A 24,039-nucleotide genomic window follows, 5' to 3' on the forward strand; every position below is an offset into this window, starting at 1 on the left:
TGATATAATTGATATATTTAGGTCGTATATAAACACCAACTTTCATGGTAGTTTTTTGGTTCATTTATTGGTGTATTTGTGATGTATATTCTGGTATAATTGATATATTTAGGTAGTATATAGGCACCAATTTTCATGGTAGTTTTTTGGTTCATCTATTGGTGTATTTATGGTGTATATCTTGGTAGAATTGTTAATTTTAGGTCGTAAATAAACACCAACTAGCATGATAGTTTTTTGGTTCACCTATTTGTGTATATAGTGTATTTTCTGGTGTAATTGATATATTTAAGGTCATATATAATCACCAACAAACATGGTAGTTTTTTGGTTCATCTATTGGTGTATTTGAGGCTTCTACATTGATTCAGGGAAAAAGGGCTCGAGTTGCAGCACTTCTATTCTTAATGGACAACAGGCTACCACAGATGATAGCCTTTTTGCTAGGAATTTAGATAATGTATTTTTTGGTGTAATTGATATATTTAGGTCGTATATAAACATCAATTTTCATGGTATTTTTTTGGTTCATCTATTGGTGTATTTTATAGTGTATTTTGGGTTGTCCAAAATTATTTTGGAGATTGATTAACAATAAATTGTAATCTAACACATGTAAGTGGATTACAATATGAGATTTCTTGTAGTCATATAGTTGCTGCTATCAGATACAGAAATAAATACCGCGAAGATTATTGTTCAACTTATTATAGTTCTAAGACTTTTCAAGATACTTATGCAATCTCAATTGATCCAATGCCTTGCGAAAGCACTTGGTATATTCAATCACATATTATGGAAGAATAGTGTTACCATCAATTGCAAGAAAACAACAAGGCAGACCACCAAATAATGATCGCAAGAAGGAATTCAACGAAGGAAAATTCAAAAGGTGTAAAGTCACTTGTAGTAAATGTGGTACATCAGGGCATAACTAAAAAAACTTGCCCCAAATTTGCGCCTCAGAATTTGCATTGGTGTTTTTTTTTTTTTGGTTTTGTTTTGAAAAAGTATACATTTGAATCTTTTAGGTTTTTGTTGAAATTCAGATTTTTTTAATGAATGTTAATCACAATTTAATCCATATTTGGTTAATTAGCTAATTCATAATAAGGATCAATTTATAATAGTGGTGTAATTACTNTGGCTACTAGATTCTGCTGGTAAAATTGTACATTTTTTCAACAATGTACCATATGAATGATCTTTCGAGATAAAAGGAAAAAGTAAAAAAAAAATCATAAAATATATTCAGAATATTTTTTTCCTCTAAAATTAGTAGATCAATTACAAGTTTTGAAACAAGAAATACATAATGTGGATGAATCAACAAGTTAAACGACATTAATAAAAATTATATATGCTATATACTAATTATTTTGAACTCCATTTGTTGAAAAATCATACTCCTATTATATATAAAACGTTTTAAAAAGTTCCTTTTTGTATATATTAGAGATGTTGAACTGATTTGATAAAGATATTATCTCCGCTATACTTTCATTAACACATATACAGAGTCCGAATCAAAGTTACTAGCCAAGTTCAGAGAACCTGTAAGTCCTTAGTTTTATCCGCCCAAGTTAAATTAAAATAACCATACCACATCCACATAATTCAATACCATGCATGAGTTGTTTGAAAGCCAATTGTGAACAGATGAATACTAGTACGGAGTAGATATAACAAGACAAAGGAAGAGCTTCTACTAAATTTTGACTTATTTAGAAACAGAATCACTTACTTCCAAATCAAGAAAAAAGAAATGGTTCTAAGTGGGATCATATTATTTTTGTCCATATATATATATTACATCAAAAGATGTTCCACTTCTTGCAAGTAGACAATCAAGATTCAACTACTCTTTTGCATATGGAGCTAAATTTTATTTCTTACGAATAAGTAATTGCTCTAGTATTAACATGCAAAACGATAAAGGACCATTTTTTACAAGACAATGAATTTAGTGATTACTTACTCTAGTATTAACATTGCTTGCTTGAGAACAAGGTTCGGAAACTCTGATGTAAATTAATAGAATGGAACAATGAAATAGTTTTGTTTGACAAGTGCACAAAGGATTATAGAAATTAGAGATCTTAGGTTTGAATCCTGTGAATGAAGAACATTTACCCCTTGGGTGAATAAAATTAGTCAGGACATGAAGTTTCAAATAACAAATGGTTAATAATTTTTTATTTAAAAATAAAGTTTTGTAAGTGCAAAAAACTTGAAATCTTATTTTTGGGTACTTGACGAAGTATACAAAACACGTGAGGAAGTACACTAATATCCATATGTAAGTATACAAAATGCTTGAGAAAGATTTAAGTTTCAGCACATAGAACAACATTTTGTATTAAACCTTCAAACTTAAGGATTTACACGGACCATCAAGCACTCCTCCCTCTTTCTAACTCTTTTCACCTGTTCTTTCTACATATCGAAGTACTATGCATTGTTTTGATGATTTGACAAATCTTTTGAGGAACCAGCTATGCTACGTTCAGTCACTCAGCAGAAACTGTATGAGAATCTGATCATTCGCAGGAGAAACTTCCTTCATGAGATAGTCATCATAAAAAAAGGGGAAAATTGATGAAGCATAGATGTTGAAGTACTTATGCATTATTTTGATGACTTAACAAAACTTGCCAAGGAAACAAATTAGGGACTAGGTACGCACCCGACCAATCTATTATATGATTGATATGCTCAGTCAAGAGAGAATACTTATTCAGGGGGGAACTGTCTCTAAGAAGAACCTTATTGCAAAGGGGAACTAATGAGGGACCAGGTCACTGTTGCAGGAATGCATTACTTCAGGTAGCACTGCAGTCTAGTATTGTCGGCTAAATTTGCCCTTGAAGTCTATATCAACTATAGTTAGTTGGTACTGTAGTCGGCAATAGAGTTATTGCTTAGTTGTATTGTAATTGAGTTATTACAAGGAGAGAGGGATTAAGAGTTTAATTCCTAGGTTACAAGAGGTTGTAATCTGAGACTTGGCTCGTGCTGTTAGTGAAGTTGTTGGTGAAATCCTACGAGGTAGGTCGTGGTTTTTTCTTCCTTGAGCAAGAAAGTTTTCATGTAAACACCATGTGTGCTTTACTTTTCGCTGTGTAGATTGTTGTTCTTCTCTGTTCTTAATTAGCTGTTTTCAGTCAAGGACATGGTCCCTTAACCCGTGGTGGATTCACACAAGCCATCAATTTTCCTATCAACCTTTACAGTTACAGTATGAAAGAATGGCCTGAAAAAAGGACATATAAACTTTTTCTGAAAAGAAGAAACAATGACCAACTCTTTTTTCCTGTTGAAGTTCAGAAGTTGCTAACTATTAAGAATCAGCAAAGCGGACACTAGTCTGCTTCTTTATTGGTGTCCTACAGGAAGAGCATTCGTCCACTCCTTTCTTTTGGTGAAGCACGTCGCAATCTTCACAAAGGACTTGATGTGCACAAGGGAGAAAACCCACTTGATATCTGCTCATCCATACACATAACACACTCCCTCTCCATCTTTACAAAATTAGAGCCAGAACTTTCTGCATAGAATTATAAGTAGTAATAGTATTATAAGTTTTTTTCTAAAAAAATAAATTATATTGTGTCTTTCAATTTATCCATCTTACTTTTTTTAGTTCATTTTGAAACACTAAAGAATGTGTTTTTTCTTTTTTATCAATTTTTAAATTTAACTTTCCACATGACATGCTTAAGACCACAAGATTAAAAGATATCTTGAAATATATATATATAATTTAGTTTAAGACCATAACATTCGAAAATATCCTTTACTCTTTTGAATTTTGTGTCAAGTCAAAATCAGAAAAAGAAGAGATTAAAACTAATGGAGTACTATTTATGAAAAATGTGAAATTTTTCTTATAAAAAGAAAGAAATAACTTTGCATCTCAAATATAATTTTAAATATGCAAACACTTTTATAACTTAAAAAACTAGAAGAATAGACTTTAAATATAAAAAATAAAAAATATTAAAAATTTAAAGCGTCCGATTTATTTTGGCTTTAGGCCACTGATTAGATTGAGCCTCGCATGACACTAACTAGATTGATAAAAAAAACATTTTACCTTGATCAACTAGGCAAAGAAGTTCCATTACTAGAATAAAAATACCTCAAACTGGTCTAGGAGCTTGTTGGCTTTCTTTTGCTGCTACTGCAAAGCAGCTTTTTCCTGCTAGATAGTAGATAAATCCTTGTCAACTAAGCACTTCTCCATGTCTCCTGCTTGACACTTCTTTGTTGTCTCTTGCTCCTTTGCTAAAACGTTATTTACGTTCATAGCATACACACCGGTAGAGAGCATTAAGACCTCCTCCCCCTTCTTTAGTCCAACATTATACCTTTCCAAAGTGTTAATACCAGAATTAGTTGTCTCAATCATGGAATTAATATTTACCAACACTTGCTCCATCTCCATAATCCTCTCCACGGTGTTTTCGTCCAGCATTTGCATTTCTTGGTGAACTTTTTCCGCATCTTCTTTTTCTTGCCTCAACTTTTTAAACTCAGCCTAGTCCTTGCCAAGCCTTTGAGTAGCCTGCATTACTTTCTCATTTGCCCAATCAGCCCATCCTTGGAGCTTTTTCTGCAGTGTCTTCAAACAGGAAGTTATCGACAATATAGCTTCATCTCTCTCATTTTGAGGAATGCCTTGTTTAAGTGCCTCTATTTTAATATCTTTTAGACTGTAGTCTAAACTGAGAGATTTCACACTCACACTTTTGGATATCTTCTTTATTATTTTGCATATTTCTCTCTACCTTTTCTGTAAAATTATCTTGCTCCACTTTTCCCTTAACATAGAGTTGTTCTCTTTCAATTTTCAGGGAATCAGCTTGTTGTAGAAATTTTTGTTTTACCATTTCCTCCTACTTCGATAGGACCTGAAATTCATAAATATTTACAAAATTATTTTTTATAATAGGAGGCATATCAAATAGCAAGTGCATTATCAGAAGGACTGCCTAAGTGAATGCTTGAACCACTATTACCGGAGGCAATAAGTAAAAAAGAACTGACATTATAATCGATACTGTAACAACAAGTCATTAACTGCCTGAGGACTCTAAAACACTAACTATATATATTGGTAAAAAAACATTTTACCTTGATCAACTAGGCAAAGAAGTTTCATTACTAGAATAAATATACCTTAAACTCGTCCACGACCTCGTTAGCTTTCTCCTGCTACTGCTGTAAAACAACTTTTTCCTACTTGATAGTAGATAAATCTTCCTCAAATGAGCATTTCTTCACGTCCTCTGCTTGACACTTCTTTACTGCTTCTTGCACCTTTGCTAAAGCTTTATTCACGTTCATAGCATACACACCGGTAGAGAACATCAAGGCCTCCATCTCCTTCTTTAGTCCAACATTATATCTCTCCAAAGTGTTAAGACCAGAATTAGTTGTCTCAATCATGAAATTTGTATTTACCAACGCTTACTCCATCTCCATAATCAGAATTAGTTGTCTCAATCATGAACTTAGTATTTACTAGCGCTTACTCCATCTCCATAATCCTCTCTATGGTGTTTTCCTCCAACATTTGCATTTCTTCGTGAACTTTTTCAGCATCTTCTCTTTCTTGCCTCAACATTTTAAGCTCAGTCTGGTCCTTGTGAAGCCTCCGAGTAGTCTGCATTACCTTCTCATTTGACCAATCAGAACACCCTCGGAGCTCTTTCTGCAGTGTCTTCAAACAGGGGTGGACCTAGGTAGTGTCTAGGGGGTTCACCCGAACCCCCTCGGTCAAAAAATTACGTTATATATATAGGGCCAAATCCTGATTTTATGTGTACATATATTAAAATGAACCCCTGTAAATAAGTGAGAAGCTTTAGCTCAATGGATAAGGGGTTCAGCAGTGACTTTTATGTCGTGAGTTCGAAGCCCATGTGCAACAATTTCTCTTCTCTTATTTTTTGCCCTTTTTGATGAATTATATATATAAAGATAAATTAGATGTATTGAATGAAGAAACTAAAAATCGTCAATATCCTTTTAATAATATATATTTAATAGAATTCATGGAATTTCTTTTCTATTTTTTCAATTCTATTTTAGAGAGATGGAAACTAAACTTATTTGATTTATTCGTCATTTTTTTTCAACAAGTGATGACTAACCTAGTAAATTAAACTACATGAACTAAAAAATTGACGATGCCATTTATTTATCTTCTGAATATGCATTATAATATTAGTAACTCTATACTTGCACACTTTTAGAGAATCTTGATAATTTTCCTAGTAATATGTGTTTGAATGGATACTAATCTAAAAAACTTTACAATGCAAAATAAAGTAAAACATTACAAAATAAAAGTATAAAAAGTACAAGAAATTTTAAGAATGTTCAATGGAGTAGGGTAAAAGTAGGAAGAAATGCTTAATCCGGTACGATAAGGTAATATAAATTTAGCAGGTTAAGGTAAATATTTTTGTTCTCCGTCTCGCTTCCTTTTTCATCCTTTAATTTTCACGTGTTTTAGGAATTAACTTATGTAATACAACTGATCCACTAATTTTTTTTATCAACATAGCTTTGTTCTCAATATCTTTGATTAGATTGGTGTTAACTTTTATCAACCAACGAGATACCTTGTACGAAAAGCATGTCGGGGTTACTACGCTCACCGCGCACTTACATTACCACATGAGCTTCTTCTTTAAATTTTGAACCCCCGAGCTTAATTCCTGGATCCGCCACTGTCTTCAAATGGGAAATTAACAACAATATAACTTCATCTCTCTTATTTTGAAGGACATATTTCCCTAGAGACTCATCATAATAATTTGGCACCACCGAAGAAATAGTTGTATTGTTTGGGGCCTTTATGCTAGACTTAAGCTCCATGGATGACAAGGATTGAACAGTAGAACTGTAGAAGAAGAGAGAGTGTATTAGTTATTATCATAACATAATGAATGTTCAATACAATCTATATCTTAGCTTTATACACTTGAAGGAATGTACTAAACTATAGAATGGCGCATTATCAGTAACTAGTTCTAACGGACTCTAGGCTAACTAACTTTAGGACTTGCACTGTTGCAACTAACTAACTTGACACGTCAGCTTCCAGATTCCACCTTAGCTAACAATTTCTTCTTCTTTAAACTTGCATCGATTCTGAAACAACTGCTTTTGATTTTGCCTCTGCTTTTGGAAGAGGTGTGGAACTTGCTTGACAAACATATGAATTTTTAGACTCAGGTTCTTGAGGGGCTGCACTAGCAACATGAACTTTGGACTGCAAGGTTTGAGCAATTGGGGTAAAAGGTTTTGACAACTGTTGGTTATATCGGTTTGACCGAGTATTCTCAGAAGCCTCAGTCCCCCTTTAAAGAGCTGAAGTGATTGGAGTTCTCTCTTCCATTGAACTCTAAGGTTTCGGTGTCTCTTTAATGAGCATGAATTTATATATCGCCTTGTGAATCAATTTTTCCCTAAAGATCCTAACAAAAGCCCTTTGGGAAGTTATATGATTCTGTTAAAATGTTTGAACTTTGAAGTGTGGTGGCAAATCTCACAAATTATTTTCACTTTTGAGTTTTGACATGTATAAAATTGTTATATGTAGCTAAAAAAATTTGTTGTCTAAATTTCTTTTAGTAGAAACTAAAGACTTTACTTTCAGAGTCCTTCCAATGTTTACACAGACAATCCCAAACAAATTCAAATAAGTCATTAATGTACTATTAAAAACAAAAGCACCACTATTTTCACTATTACAGCTTAGAATGTAAATTCCTTGCTAAATTGCCCTGCATTATCAAGTTTGCAACTTACTTAATCATCGAGCACACACGTACTGTCACACTGAAGTTGCAGATAAATTGAATTTTTCAGCTTTACCCACAGGAGTTGTATCACAAATGTGGAACCGTAGCCTTATTTGATTATCCATGCCTTGGCTCTGTTGAGTTTTTCCTCTTTGTACTCTTCAGGTGACTATTCACTCTTTTCCTTTTCAACCACAGTTATCTATCTCTGATAAACGATGCTGAGGTCGCAACCAAGTTCATCTCTTGCAACATATTGGGGTACACAAATATTTCTCTAACACATGTAATTCTCGCGTGAAAAAGAGTAAAGCTGATATAAAGAGTAACATTTAGTTATCTATGACAGAATGTATGTGTGCTAGTTGTTATTCTTCCATTCTTTCTCCTCACTTGTTTTATTTCTACCAGTTAGTCAGTTCTTCCTTCGTGCTTGTTTCATATTCATCAACTAATTCTTCCTCTCTGCTTGTTTCATTTTCTTCGGCCAATTCAACCTTAAGATTTGCGATGACAGTTACTTCATCATTATGACCAACTTCTTCTAATATGTGTTCATGAGTTCTAGACTATTTTCTAACCATCAATATGTTCACTATTTGATTATCAACTGCTACATCATTTTTGTACGCCACATCTAACATATTATCAACCTCAATTCTATCTATAGACTTGGTCTTATAACTACCCACTAGTCAGACATATCTCTATGTAAAGGATATGAAACATAATACACTTACTTAGCATTGTTAAATAGTAAAAGGGTCATAGCTAGCGATCACGTTATCTCGTGTGCTTAACTTCAATTAAATTATGTTATTGATTCACCTTTGTACCTCTATGTGATGGATCAAACCACTTGCATCGAAATGGTACTATCTTTTTTTTGGCCATCCAAGATACCTAAGTTCTAGGATATTTTGTAGCACACCATAATAATCAACAATTTCACCATGACCGTCGACATCACCTTTAGGGGTCATTTGGTAGCCGGATAAGAAACAAGTTATCCATGAATTAATTTTCATATATATAACTTATACGATTTGATAGGTAGATAGAAAATAAATTATTCATGTATAAAATTAATATGAGGTTTGGTTGACAATTTAGAAACACACATAATTAATACATGTATAAGTTAAAAGGAAATATTTGTATTATTTTATGCAGGATAGAGGGTGGAATATCTTATACATGTATAATTAATCCCCGCATAAAACTTCCTATTCACTTGCGTTTTAAATTAGACCAACCTGCAACAATAGCGACTAAAGAAAAAGAAATAGCATAAACTTAGTGGTCAAGTTTTGAATTTATTTACAAAAGAACAAAAGTTTATAGAGTTTTTGAAAAAAAAAAAGAAAAATAATTAAACCAGCTGTCTGTTAATTAAAAGATGATGTTGAATGAAAAACGTTTTATTAGTAACTCTTTTTCCTCAACAACCAAATAAATATTTAGATTTCATAAATTACTTCATTCAAAACCACTACTGCCTACTGCCATTTCACATTTATGGTGTGTCACCTTGTTTGGATTGTTGTTACCTCTTGTATTCTGTTGCGACGATCAAAGTTAGTTTAAATATGTAACAACAAAATACAATATAATTTATCCAAATATTATATTCATCAAAATAATACAATACAATACATTGTGAAACAATACACAAGCCATCTAGCAAGAAATGAAGAAAAAATCAAACTTGAATACAATTGGATTACCTCAAACTTATCATCAACCATTAAATGAAGAGGAAGAGACAGGTTGTAAATGGATTATAAGGACAATTATATTATAATATGACTCTTTTCCATAAAATATATAGAGTACAAATATAGGATTTTTAAGAGTAAAGTTGTAAATGGATTCCGTAAAAGCTATGACTACTAGATTCTGCTGTAAAATTGTACATGTTTTCAACAATATTCATATGTATGATCATTCGAGATAATAGGAAAAGGAAAAAAATATCATAAAATATATTCTGAATCAAAATTACTGAATTCAGATGAAACTGTAATGGAAATAATCAGACCACATCCACATAATGCAATATCATGTATGCAGCTATTTCAAAGCCAATGTGAACAGGTGAATACAAGTACTGAGTAGATATAACAAGACAAAGGAAGAACTTCCACTAAAATTTTAACTTATGTAGAAACAGAATCACTTACTTCCAAATCAACAAAAATGAAACGGTTCTAAGTGATATCATATCATCTTTGTCCATATCTAACATCAAAAGATGTTCCACTTCTTGCTAGTAGACAATCAAGATCCAACTACTCTATTGCATATGGAGTTAATTTTGAAAAACAAGGTTAGGAAACTGGTGTAAGTTAATAGAATGCACCAAAGAAATAATTTTGTTTGGTTTGTCAAGTGCTATAAGGGAAAATAGGAATAAGATATCTCGAGTTTGAATCGTGTGAATGAACATTTACCCCTTGGGTGAATAAAATTAGTTAGGATGTTACGTTTCAAATAACGAATGGTTAAATTAAAAAGAGTAAGTCTATGTAAGTGCACAACACTTGAATCATACTTTGGGAGCTTGAGGAAGTATAAAAAATGATTGAGGAAGATTAAGTTTAAGCAAATAGAACAACATTATGTATTAAACCATCAAACTTGAGGATTTACAACAACCATTAAGCACGTCTCCCTCTTTCTAACTCTTTTCACATGTACTTTCTACATATCTCTATACCTTTTTGCATTTTCCTATCAACTATTACAGTTACGGTAGGAAAGAAAGGCCTGAAGAAAAGGACAGACTTTTTCTGGAAAAAAAAAACAATGACAAGCTTCATTTTCCTGCTGCTATTCTGAAGTTGCTGACTATTCGGAATCAGGAAAGTGGACACTAATCCGCTCCTTAATTGGTGTCCTACAAGAAGGGCATTCATCCATTCCTTTCTTTTGGTGAAGCACGTTGCAATTTTCACAAAGGACTTGATGTGCACAAGGGAGAAAAACCACTGATATTTGTTCATTCATACACATAACACACTCCCTCTCCATCTTCACAACATTAGAGTCAGAACTTTCTGCATAGGCTGCTAAACCCTTTGTCAATTGAGGAATGCCTCGTTTAAGTGCCTCTATTTTTGATCTTTCATATTGGAATCTCAACTGAGAGATTTCACTCTCACACTTCTGGATTTCTTCTTTATACTTTTGCATGTTTTTGTCTACCTTCTCTCTAAAATTATGCCGCTGTACTTTTCCCTGAACACGGAGTTGTTCTCTTTCAGCTTTCAGAGAATCAGCTTGTACTAGAAACCTTTGTTTCACCCATTCCTCCTGCTGCAATAGGACCTGGAATTCATAAATATTTACAAATTTATTTTCATAATAGAAGAAATATCAAATAGTAAATGCATTATCAGTAGGGCTGCATAAGTGAAAGCTTGAACAGTTATTACAGGAGGCAATCAGTAAAAAACAACTACAAGACATTAACAGCCTAAAGACTCTAAAACACTAACTATATTTGTAAAAAAAACAACATTTTACCTTGATCAACTAGGCAAAGAAGTTTAATTACTAGAATAAAAATACCTTAAACTGGTCCACGACCTTGTTGGCTTTCTCTTGCTGCTGTTGTAAAGAAGTTTTTTCCTGCTTGATAGTAGATAAATCCTCCTCAAATGAGCGCTTCTCCATGTCCGCTGCTTGACACTTCTTTATTGCATCCTTCTCATTTGCTAAAGCATTATTGACGTTCATAGCATGCTCACCGGTAGAGAGCATTACAACCTTCATATCCTTCTTTAGTCCAACATTATCCATCTCCAAGGTGTTAAGTAGAGAATTAATTGTCTCACCCATGGAATTAGTATTTACCAACGTTTGCTCCATCTCCATAATCCTCTCCATGGTGGTTTCCTCCAACATTTGCTTTTCCTGGTGAACTTTTTCAGCATCTTCTTTTTCTTGCCTCATCATTTTAAGCTCAGCCTGGTCCTTGCCAAGCCTCCGGGTAGCCTGCATTACCTTCTCATTTGCCCAATCAGACCACCCTTGGAGCTCTTTCTGCAGTGTCTTCAAACGGGAAGTTCGCAACAATATAGTTTCATCTCTCTCATTTTGAGGGACATATTTTCCCAAAGACTCATCATATGGGATACCAGCATAATAATCTGGCACCGCAGAAGAAACAATTATGTTGTCTGGGACTTTTTTGCTGGACTTAGGCTCCATGGCTAACAAATTCAGATCCTTTTCATTTGTATTATCTTGCATAGGTGGCACTTTGGAAGTGTCACTTGCAGGTGCTATGGATGAGGAAGGGCATGGACTATCAGAACTTGCTTTTGCTAGAGGTTGATTGCATTTAACCGAAAATTTTACTTTAGAGTGCGACTTCTTTGTTGCACCAGAAGAAGACGAGTTCAGTTTATTGTCCAAAACCAAACTACCCCAAGCAGTCATGTTTGCCTTAATGTTCTTACCCGTACTTCTACAGTTCTTCTCAAACTGATATGTCTTTCGCCTATGTAAATCCTTCTTGGAATTTAGGGCTTTTTGACCGGCTCCCGATTTGTCTTCTAAAATTGTTGCTTTCAATTTAGCCTCTGCTTTTGGAAAAGGTGTGGAACTTCCTTTTCCTTTTGCCGCTTGACAAACATGTGAATTTATAGACTCAAGTTCTTCAAGGGCTGCACTAGTAACAAGAACTTTGGACTGCAAGGTTTGAGCAATTGAGGTAAAAGGTTTTAACAATTGTTGTTTATCCGGGTTTGACTGAATATTCTCAGAAGCCTCAGTCTTTGATTGGGAAAGATTCAAACCAAACGAATTATCGCCTGGACTTTCTTGACTGCATAACTCAACCAGATGATAGCCTTCCATTGTACATGCATGTACCAAGTTCAAGTCCAATATTAACAGCCACCACATTGCTTCTACAACTGGCAAAGCTGGCTTAACCTCCCTCAACACACATACCATCTCCAACAATGTGTAATCAACCAAGCTTGGTAAATCTGCAAATATAACAGGTCTACCAATATCGAGAACCTTTTTCCTACTCAATAAAGCCAAGGCACCATCGACAACATTTGAGACAACATCTTTGCTGCCATGATAAAGGCCACTTTTCAAGATAACCCTTTCAGCAATTTCCTCACTGTATCCACACTTGGCAATCCTCTTGACTGCGCTCTGAAATATTGTGGACAAATTTTGGGTTAAAAGCTCAAGAAGTTGAGTAGTTGTAGTATCCTCCCAATCTATATTTGGTGGAGTTTCCACTTCTTGTTCCGCATCAGACTGAGGACACCCGCTCATCAATGGGTCAATCTCAAAAAGAGTGCCTCCTTTCATTGCTTTCTCTAATAATTCATATCTTGGAAACTCTGTAAGAGATGGCACAAGTGAATCAGAAGGAGTTCCTAGAGGAAGCTTAGATGCAAACTTCCTCTTGTTCCTGCTTCCTTTTTCCTGGTCTGAAACCACCAACGACTTTTCATCGACATCATCACTGATGTTATCATCAACCATGCTGATTATGTTTTCTACGAGTATTTATTACTGCTGTTATTTGATCAGTCAAGTGTCTAGCCACATTTTTGGTCCTGCAACAAAAAATCATTCAAGTGATAATATGGACGTGTGAGGATTATAAGTTAAGATAAACACATAACAACAGAGAATTAGAGTTGCTAAACAAAAGAAAAAAACACATAATATTTCTTTGATAGGCTAAATAACAAAAAAAAAATGACAGGCTAATAGCAACATGAACAACTCCAGTGAGAACGATTAAGCAGAAACATTTATCGTATATGTGGAACTCTCAAAGACAGGCTGACAACAATAAGAACAACTCCAATTAGCTCAATAAATCAGCAATATTATCATAAAGGTGAAGCTGCCAAAGAATTAATATTCTATGAGAATTACAAATTCTACTATATTTCAGTTACTCAAATCTCTATCCTTCAGTGTAACATCATTCAGTGGTAATCCGGCGATTAAAATTGAAAAGAAACAAAACAACAGAGAATTAAAAATTGACAAAACAAAAGGGAAAATTTGTATCCATTATTCAAACAGAAACGCGAACGACAAAAAACAGCTCTAGTAAGCATAATAAAAGCAACAACATTACCAAAGGAAATGGATATAGAAGAAAAAGAAAAGATTCCTCTGAGTCACAGTAAACAAGCTTTTTTCCCAAAATCACTTGAATGAATCAAAAAACTTCATTTTCTGCAAAAAAAAAAAAAAAAAACTCAAATGAATCAAAAAAATTTAATTTTCTGATGAAAAAAAATTCACTCATTAGAATTGCCAAAAAAGAAACAACTCAATCTCTATCCAACTAAACAAGTAAAATCACAGATGAACACTGAAAACTTCGAAGCTCAAATTCTAGCAAGAAACCAATGAAAAAACAATCTTTTGAAACCCAAATAAATTCATCCCATAAATAAAATCAAGAAACCTGAAAAAGGGGTCTACCAAAAGTGAAAAAAATGGATTCTTTACATATATATATATATATATATCAAAAATGAAACTAGATATAACAAAAGTTCAATCCAAAATCAAAAGGGTCACTCACTCACTAAACGGTTTGAAAAGGCAAAATAAAAAAAAAGGATAAACTCCATTGAGCAGAAGCTATGAGTAGTCTTTTGCTTGTGGTGCCAAAAAACTGAAATTTGGATTCCTTATATAGAGTCACTGACTTGATGGTAATTATGGTTAGTACATTGTATTTAATCTCTAACTCATCTATACATTAAATGAAATTTAAAACTCTTTTCCATTTTAAAGGGGTTAGTTAAAGTATTTATTGTATAATATATAATAATCTTTTAAAGAAAAATAATAACTCAAAGGATACATGTAGTCAATGTGAAAATCCTCAAATATTTGGCATGTAAGTTGGATGTAAGTCAAAGAAGTCAAATATATATCCAATTCATAGAATCTAATGAGTCTTTCTTGGATATTTCAAATCAAAGTAATTATAGTAAGATGACTTTGACAAAATAACCATAATTTTTTTTCAATATTGTTGTAGCACATTAGGTTTTTAAATTGATGGTACACATATCTCATATTGACTTATTTCGATTTTCACATAATTTTACGGAAAATATATTAAATAATTAAACTAAATGATATGATTAGTATTACCTCCACTTCAAAATAAGCAAAGGTTGTCATTACAACGGGTGAACGGGGTTGATATTTATAAGCAAAGGTCATCATTACCTTGATAACCGATGATGAAATCATTCTTAACACGATCTCGTCATGTGTCCCAAACATGAAATTGAAAAGACATTCCTTATTTTAGAGTAACTTTTGAAAACTGTACGGAAAATTTTCCTGCCTAAAAATTTCCACCTTCGAACAACTTTTGAAAATTGTACGGAAAATGAGAAAACTATTTGTGTCGATAATAAATGTATCAAAAAGAAAAACGACTGAAGGTAGTTAGTATTTATAAATAAAGGGTTGTCGTTACCTCAGGAAACAATCATGACATCATCCTCAACACTAGACATGATTTGTCGTTTTAGATTACTCTGAACACAAACTCCACATGCCCTAGACATAAGTTGAAAAGCAATTGTCGTTTTTGATCTAGCCAAGACTCTATGTCCTTAAGAGTAATGGTAAGTTTACCACCAAGAATGCCTATAAGCTTATCCACTCAAAAACCACCCACTCCACACCAAATCAAGGGATTAAGAAGTTTGATTGGATCTTGAATTCTCAAAAAAACTTTTGTCGCTCCATCTCCGCAGGGGCAGAGAACCCGTCGATGTCTCGGTTGTGCTACCGGAAGCTCTGGGGAAGTCGGAATAGGAGAGCACGTTAGAAGTAAGAAAGAGCCCTTGTAGAAAAAAATAAAGAGGACTGGAATCTATACACACTGACTAGAAATCATCTGTGAGAAGGTCTTCTGGCGATCTGGAACATGACTTGTCCCAACAAAATCAAAACCTTCATCTGGCTCATGTATCACCAGAAAATCCCTTGCTCCCACTACCTTAACAGAATTGTCTAGGATATCCACTCTGGTTGTCAAATATGTGGCCACCACAGTGAGGACATAGACCACATCTTCTTCAGATGTATCAAAGCTATTAAATTTTGGGATACCATCATGGTGAACAATACCTCGATGCATAAGCTTGATAAAAGCATGCTCTTCCCGGAGAATTGGAATTGCATTGCCACCAAAGAGTACAACAACCTCATTCTTTGGGATGTTGTCCTCCCTTAATGCTTCTGGGCCATTTGGCTCCAAAGAAACAATAACCTTTTCAATAATAATAATAAAAAAAAGACAACATCTTCTTCACCAACATGATCAACCTAGCCACTGAGTTCTAAATCATTTAGGAGAACCACAAGGTAATAAAGACAAGTGCATTATCCAGGTTAAATGGGAACCTCCCTTAATATGTAGGTTCAAAGTTCAAACTCAACACTGATGGAGTTGTAAAAACTAATCCTCGACAAGGAGGCTTAGGAGGGGTTATCAGAAACCACAAAGGTGACTGGACAATTGGATCCCTCAGTAAAGAAGCATATGTCAGTCCTATATAGGTCGAGTTAAGAGCTCTAAGATGAGGTCTTCTTATTGCGGTTGAATATAAACTTCATCCCTTGGATATCAACACTGACTCCTCAAAAATGATTAATTTACTGGAACATGATAATCACGTTTACACTAATTTAATCTTTGAATGCAGGTCATTGATTGAGAAGCTGGAAGCAGCGATGCCAACACACATCTTCATGGAGCAGAACAAGGTGGCGGACATGCTTAGCAAAGAAGGCCTCAAATGCAAAACTTTTGAAAAGCCAACCTTTTTGATAGCTCATCTATTGTCTGTAAATGGAGTAGTATGGGCAGGCATTTCGGGAACTATGTACTCAAGGAAACGTAATCTTTGTGTCACGCCCTGAGCCTACACCCTGGGAGGGACTGGCACTCGAAAACCATTGCTGGTCTCAAGCGAACCCTTGGCCTGGCTTACTGACTCAGCGGAAGACTCTAAACATGCTTACTGTGATCAAAGTGAACTTACTTAAATAAGTTTAGTGAAATAACTCAGAATGTTTAATAGTCCACATTCAACTTGGCCAAAATGGCAACTCAAGTCTCAACATATGAAATAATAATGTAAAGACATCTGACTACTAATTTTCTATGAAGCCTCTAAAACAAAGTGGGATGTCGGGACAAGACCCCCGATCATCCTAACATCTGAAAGACTAGAGAATAAATAAAAGAGTCATCCGGAATGCAAGAAAGCTCACCAACAGACTCTGAGTGCTCAAGATGGATCAACGAGGCGTTGGATGATGATCCTGGTAACCTGCGTCTGCATCATCATAAGATGCAGGCCAACTGTCATCAGTACATTAAATGTACGAGTATGCGAGTTGGAATGCTAACAAACATATGTTTCAAAGGGAATCTGAAGGAAACACTTACCTTGGCTCTTCTCAACTCATGAATACTTAACTGAACTCAATTCAATATAAAGCAGTTTAAAACAAGTGCAATATAAAGAAAAACTATTTAAAAACATGATGTCAACTTTGTGTATATACAATGATACAATATAACTCTGAAATGTATGTGAAAATACAATAAACGGATGTATATAAAAATACAATAACTTCTGTGAGAGTTTCTCTAACCGACAACCATCACTGTGAGCCTAAGTGATGGTACAACATTTTACCTCACGTTGCCAAGGACTCCTATACCCTGCCATCGGTAAAGAACCTGAACTACTAAGTGGATCCACTAGTCTATGCTAAAAAGCACTAAGGAAGCATCTAAAAAGTATGATCCTTTTTTTGCCCATGATGGCTACATGGTTTATGGGGGCTTGAGTTAATATGAACTCGCATCCCAATATCGGTGCTCAATACTACTCCCAAAATATACTTAGCTCATATGTCTTTAAAACAACTTTTTCTCTGGTTTGAAATAATTGCTCAAACTTAGCTTAAAAAGCTCTCTTGGAATCAATGTTCCCTTTTTCTGTTCAAAACTCTTTTGGAAATCTCAGTTTCCTCTAATCTTAAATGTGAAAACATTTACTCTTGGGAATACTTAGTCCTCATATATCGTTTTTAGGAAAAAGAACTGTTGCTCTTACTCTTTACTCAACTTCGAAACTTAAGTCTTAAAACAAAGTGAAAAGCATTTGCAAAAGACTTCTTGAAAAGACTTTGAGAACTTCCTAGACTTGGCTCTTGACTTTCCTTGAATTTGAATTTGTGGATTCAAGGTTATTATTTATGTTTATGGATGATTTCTAGTTGTTTAGAAGTCATTTAGAGTAGTTAGGATTAATGGAAAGCGTTAAGTACACTTTAAAAGGACTTAAATGGACTGAATGACGAAAACTGGGTGAAAAACGCCGATCCAAGCGCGTCTCTGGCGCGCCGCGCCAAGCCTCATTTTACTGGGGCTCACTTTGGGTGCACTGCAGGCGCGCCGCCCCAGCCTCCTGGCGCTATGGGGGCGCGACGCGCCATGCCCTCCCTAGGTGCGTCTGATGAGTTTTTCAACCCCTTTTTTTATCCTAAATTATTTTAAATCGATTCCTTTTCTCAATACTTTCTTAGATTCGGATACCCAACGCATGAACACAATAATCCAACTCGAAACAACTCTTAACAATTGCTAAAACGTCTCAAAAAAACCCATCAATCACATGGAAGTTCAAGAATGAAAACAATTCAAGAACACAACTCAAGAACATCAAATTCTAACTCTTTTAGAACGAAAATCGCTGAATTAAATATGCTTGGTGCGTGGGTGAACTAACCCAACGCTATGCGATCTCGCATACCGTGTAGGGATCACCCCCGACGAATTCCACAAGCCAAACTTCGACGATCTTGAACATTCTAGTTTCTTCTTCTCCTTTCTCCTTAGCCCTAGCGTGAAATCCCAAATTCTAAAATCTGATTTGACCCATATTAAACTCCTAAAAACGGATTAAAATAATAGGGCAATGAAAAGACTAAAATACCCCTTAAATTCCGGATTGGACATTTCCTTAATCCAACATCCCATTTTCCAAAGAGAATAACTCACTCATATGAACTCGGAATCACGCAAACTTGACGGTGTTGGAAAGATCTTTCCAACCATATCTGGAACTACACCTAACTCATCCTGATCTAGGAGCTATTGTCGTTTGAAGTTGACCAAAAACTCACTTTAACTTGCTTAAAATTTTCCAAATTTCCTATACTTTCCAAAAATGACTATTTCCAGATTTTAAACTTCTTTCTAGTTCTTTCTAGTTGCGAGATGTTACACTTTGTAACGATTATGTAAATGGCCTACCAATGTCCCAAAACTCCAACTCTCCTTCTTTAAGTAGTATATCTTAGCACTAGCTAATTATAATATTACTTGTCAACTTCTAGAGCTTTTAACCAAAAATTTGTCCACAATTTTCCAGAGTGCAGTCAAGAGGATTGCCAAGTATGGATATAGTGAGGAAATTGTTGAAAGGGTTATCATCATCTCGATAATCGATGATGACATCATATTCAATACAATCTCACCACGTGTACCACATATGACGTTGAAAAGGCATTCGCCTTTTCATTCAAGAGTAACGATGATACTTATACCTCTTTCCCTGCTAAAAAGTTTCACTTAAAACTGAGAAAGTTATTTGTATTCTAATAAGAGCGAACAAGGAAGTTAATATTTATAAGAAAAGATCCATCATAGCTCGTTAATTGATGATAAATGTTTCGAATGCAGACTCTTTGACCTTACACAAATCAATGTCAAAATTTCTTTTGTATAGATTAAGTTAAGCCGTATATATGATTATATTAAAAAAAAAATTGTGTAAAAAGTTAGGGGAACTTTCGCATATAGCCACTCAAAAATAGATTAATTACGATTCATAGCTATAGTTTGTTAATTACGATTCATAGCTACATGTTATAGAGAGGAGAGTGACAAGTGAGATTGGGAGAGAGAGGAGAGAGGCGAGCGAGAGAGGGCAGAGAGTGGAGAGAGGCGAATTGTATATGTATATTTGTCAAATTATACATGTATATCTGTCAAATAATTATATATATATATATATATAACTAATATACATATGTATTTGTATATTTGGCGAGCGAGATTGGAAGAGGGAGGAAAGAGGTGAGCGAGAGAGGGCAGAGAGTGGAGAGAGGCGAATTGTATATGTATATCTATCAGATAATTGTATATATATAACCGATATACATATGAATTTGTATATCTGGCGAGAGAGATTGGGAGGGAGGGGAGAGGCAAGCAAGATTGGGAGAGAGAGGAGAGAGACGAGCGAGAAAGGTCAGAGGGTGGAGAGAGGCTAATTGTATTTGTATATATGTCATATAATAATATATAATAATATAATAATATATATATATGTGTGTGTGTGTATAATTTGTATTTGTATATGTATAAAAGAGGACAAGTGACATAATTAGCTAAAATTAAGTTGTGAGCCATAATTAATTCAAACTATAGCTATGTTAGCTAATTAACTGGTGTATGTTTGCTTTTCCGCATAATTTTCCCTAAAAATTATGATAAAGAATCAACGTCTAAAAGTCAAAACATATATAAGAAAAGTGAAGTCATTTTGTTTTAAAGCAAATGTAAAGTAAAAAAATAAAAAGATAGTACCGAAATAATAAAAAACTTACCAGCAATAATCAATATCGAGTCCATGTTACATAAAATGGTGTGGAATTGAAAAAATATATTTATTTTGTTCATGTTTGGTTTAGATCCTTGCCAATTATACCAATTTTTTCATAAGAAGATTATTGTGATTATATAATTGTTGATGTGTTAATTTCTAGACATGATAATTAAAGAACTTCATTAGCATTAAAAATTAATATGGAGATCAAATCTAGGTTGTATGGAATTGTGATGATTGAAAAAAGATATTTATCTACGTCTTTTTTGATAGTGAATATTTTACCCTTTTTTGATCTATAAAAAATAATTGGAGAAAGAAAGTGTTTGTTCGGAAGGAACAAGTCCATGTCAAATTTCATTAAAAATTATTCCATAAATTTTAAATTATCAATCAATCATTGTTGAAGTCAGAGCTGAGCGAACAATAACAATGTGAAAGCTAGAAGAAATGTTTCTATATGTATAAGCACAGTAATTCTCCCCTTTGTTATCAATAATAGAGAAAGTTTATAAACTTAATATCGGCATGTACAAGATATAACTAGTATTGTCTATGTTTGTTGTAATAAATGCATTTTTTTTTGGTCTCATATTACCTTCAACTATTACTTAATTGTATTCCTATATCAATTTTTAATTAACTAGGATTAATAAATCTTTGTAAAATTAATTGGATATAAACACTTGAGCTAATATAAATTTTTATTCAAATTAACTTAATTATTTTTTTTCACATAAATGGTCATTTGGCATCTCTCAATTGCAAGTGAAGTACAATTCGCGCTTTCTTCCTTTATTCCTTCCTTCCTTCTAATTCTTCCTTATTTCTTCGTTGTTTCCCTCATTCTCCTTTTTCTTCTTCTTCTTCTTATATGTTGAAAGTTCGACTTTTAAAATTGACATATCGTAATATAAATCGTTTCGAGTGAATAACATATCAAAAAACTCAAAACATCAAGAGGAGTTTATATCTATAATTTAGGATTGTTTAGACGAGATCTGAGTTGGTTGAGATTGGAAAAAATTGGTATGTAGTGTACTTTATTGTATGCAATGTATATTTTATTGTATCAACAATGCATATACATTTATGATATATAGTTATACATTATCTATATACAAATATATATTATTTTTATACAATATTGATATATTGTATATACATATCAATACATTACATACACATGACTATTTTGTTAAAAATATTTTTAAAACTATTTCAAATCAATACTGAGCTATATTTGTTGCGTACATAATTCTTTCTTTTTCCTTCCATTGTTCTTCTTATGTCCAACAATAATTGCTCACTATTTACGTGACACACATCTTAAAAATAATAAATAATAGGGGTAATATTACTATATTTCTCTTTAAATATACTTATTAATGATTTGAAAAATGTATTAGATATTGAATACAATAATATTTAATATCATGGATAAAATAGATACAAAAATATAAATTATCTCTTAATTTTTTAAACTAACAAATAATATTGAACAACCATTTTTAATATAATGGATAAGTAAAGATCGACAGAGGAGTACTGACCTGTTACAAGGTTTCACCTACCTCGAAAATGGTGATGGACAGTCTCATTGAGTCCAAAAGGTACAAATCTAAAACATTGAGAAAGAATGTCTTTTTTATTATTTACTTTCTTCATTCAACAATAGATGTTCACTATACTAGAAATAATTGTTCAACAATACTTGTTCCATTTAGAAAATCAAGAGATAATTTATATTTTTTTGTCTATTTTACCCTTGTTATTAAATACAATTTATCATCAAAAAACATTTCTCAATGCATTAAGTTTAATAAAGTCAAAAGATAATATAATAATATTACCCATATTATTTATTGTTTTCTTAAGGGGTGTGCTAAGTCAATAGTGGACAAATTTTGTTGGACAGAGGGAGTAGTAATTTTTTAATTTTAACTTTTTCGATATGTTCAACCGTTTAAGACTATAAAATTGATATATTTGACATATCTTTAAATTAAGACTATATTATTTAAAAATCTTTTTTACTTTTTTAAATTTTATAATAATTAAAAATAAGACAAATAAATTGAAACGGAGCAAGTAAAAGAAATCGAAATACTTGATCGAAGGTGCATATCAAATTGAAATATTGGTATCCCCTCACAAATATTCAAGTTTCATGTACTTTGTTTTCTAATAATGTTCATATCCCAAGTACAACTTCAACTTTGTCCAACTTCAACTCAGATATTGTGAGATATCGAACACTTCTCTAAAAAAAAAAATCTAGATTTCAACTTGTTACTTTCAGTCTTCAGTTGAGAAAATGAAATTTATATAAGAAAAATAGCTAAAATGACACTTGTATTATAATTGAATTTGAAGTTACACACTCTTATTTTTCGTGAATTATATGACCTTAGACAAAAAATAAAAAGTACAAGTATGTTATACCAGAAGATGTAAGATAAGTAAACATCACTCATAAAGGAAATGAACACAAATTAGATGGATGAGAATTGAGAACCTTTTCATTGCCAGAAAACTATAAGTACTCTGTGTTTTACACAAAACTGTTGCTATATTTTGCACTCTGCCCTATATTTACAAATGTTTCTGTCATCTGCTCAACTTCAAGCTAAAATAAAAAAAGATCATTGGGATGTTTTGGCATATTTCACTGCGAAGATAACAGATGAACTCTATGGGGTATTGGTTAGTATCTCTTCTACATATGCGTTAGGACAAATATCAGTTGCAGTTGAGAGTAAACTCTTATTAGACTAATCAGACTTAGTATACTCGAGCAACATGTGTGGAGACCTGTATATCTTCACTAGCGTCCAGTATAGGATTTCCTCCACTACGAGCTCACCCTCTGCTCTTGCAGCATATATATCCTCACAGATGGCAATCAATCTGCGTGGAACCAAAATCACACATTTTTGCTTTAAGTATAAGTGTACGATTTTATTTGCAGCAATATTAATAATCAGATCATGACTTAGTATTACCTGTCACATGAAGGAAGATTTTCATATGGGATTCTCATTCGTAGGTCAGAGCACTGCAGTCTGATGAAGCGACCAACTGCTAAAACAAATGTGATGTAGAGACCCCATATACTGAATTTGCTGAGAGTTTCACCCAGCAAGCCCTCTAAAATGCATAAAAATTGTCAGTGATCAACATAATACACTTAATTTCTCATTCTATGTGAAAAATAATCCATTACTTACGTGGTGTTTCCTCTGATACAATTATGGCCATAGGCCCTATCAACCCTCCACAGCCTGTTACATCCTGTGAGTTGATATCATTGAAGGACCACCACTCAGAGACTCCCCGATTTAAAATGATATCCGCGCTAACACCATTTGCCTATAAAAATCAGTTATTGGGACAAATATCTTTAGCTGGCTACAAACAAGAATATGAAATACAAAAATTAATCTGATAGTAGCTTTAGCCAACAGCTTGGTTACTACTATATCAATCAAAGTTAAATTGTT

General features: G+C 33.5%; 3 protein-coding genes and 1 pseudogene across 3 annotated transcripts in view; 1 reads left to right on the forward strand and 3 right to left on the reverse strand.

The window, feature by feature from the left end:
• The window catches only part of LOC125871081 (60S ribosomal protein L18-2), a 271,584-nt gene that overhangs the window by 225,322 nt on the left and 22,223 nt on the right, over positions 1 to 24,039 (forward strand). The gene's annotated exons all lie outside the window — the stretch shown is intronic.
• On the reverse strand, positions 3,341 to 8,461 carry LOC125871234 (putative E3 ubiquitin-protein ligase RF298; annotated as a pseudogene).
• Positions 10,668 to 13,334, reverse strand: LOC125871046 (putative E3 ubiquitin-protein ligase RF298). Its single transcript, XM_049551633.1, has 2 exons — positions 11,391 to 13,334; positions 10,668 to 11,147 (listed from the first exon to the last, which is right to left on the reverse strand). The coding sequence occupies exons 1-2, from the start codon at positions 13,332 to 13,334 to the stop codon at positions 10,668 to 10,670; spliced, it is 2,424 nt and encodes an 807-aa protein (XP_049407590.1).
• Positions 23,021 to 24,039, reverse strand: part of LOC125871041 (piezo-type mechanosensitive ion channel homolog) — a 320,324-nt gene continuing 319,305 nt past the window's right edge. Inside the window, exons 19-21 of the mRNA XM_049551625.1 lie at positions 23,767 to 23,908; positions 23,542 to 23,686; positions 23,021 to 23,446 (exon numbers count right to left, since the gene is read on the reverse strand). Coding sequence (XP_049407582.1) covers positions 23,311 to 23,446; positions 23,542 to 23,686; positions 23,767 to 23,908 — 423 coding nt within the window. The 3' untranslated portion in view covers positions 23,021 to 23,310. The remainder of the gene's footprint in view (positions 23,447 to 23,541; positions 23,687 to 23,766; positions 23,909 to 24,039) is intronic.

The sequence above is a fragment of the Solanum stenotomum genome, chromosome 7 (genome assembly GCF_019186545.1).
Source record: "Solanum stenotomum isolate F172 chromosome 7, ASM1918654v1, whole genome shotgun sequence".
Lineage (NCBI taxonomy): Eukaryota > Viridiplantae > Streptophyta > Magnoliopsida > Solanales > Solanaceae > Solanum > Solanum stenotomum.

Coding starts and splice junctions, on each gene's coding strand:
- LOC125871046 (XM_049551633.1), bottom strand. CDS start 13,334: ATGGTTGATGATAACATCAGTGATGATGTCGATGAAAAGTCGTTGGTG. Junction 11,148..11,390: donor AGGTCGTGGACCAGTTTAAG/GTATTTTTATTC, acceptor TATGAATTCCAG/GTCCTATTGCAGCAGGAGGA.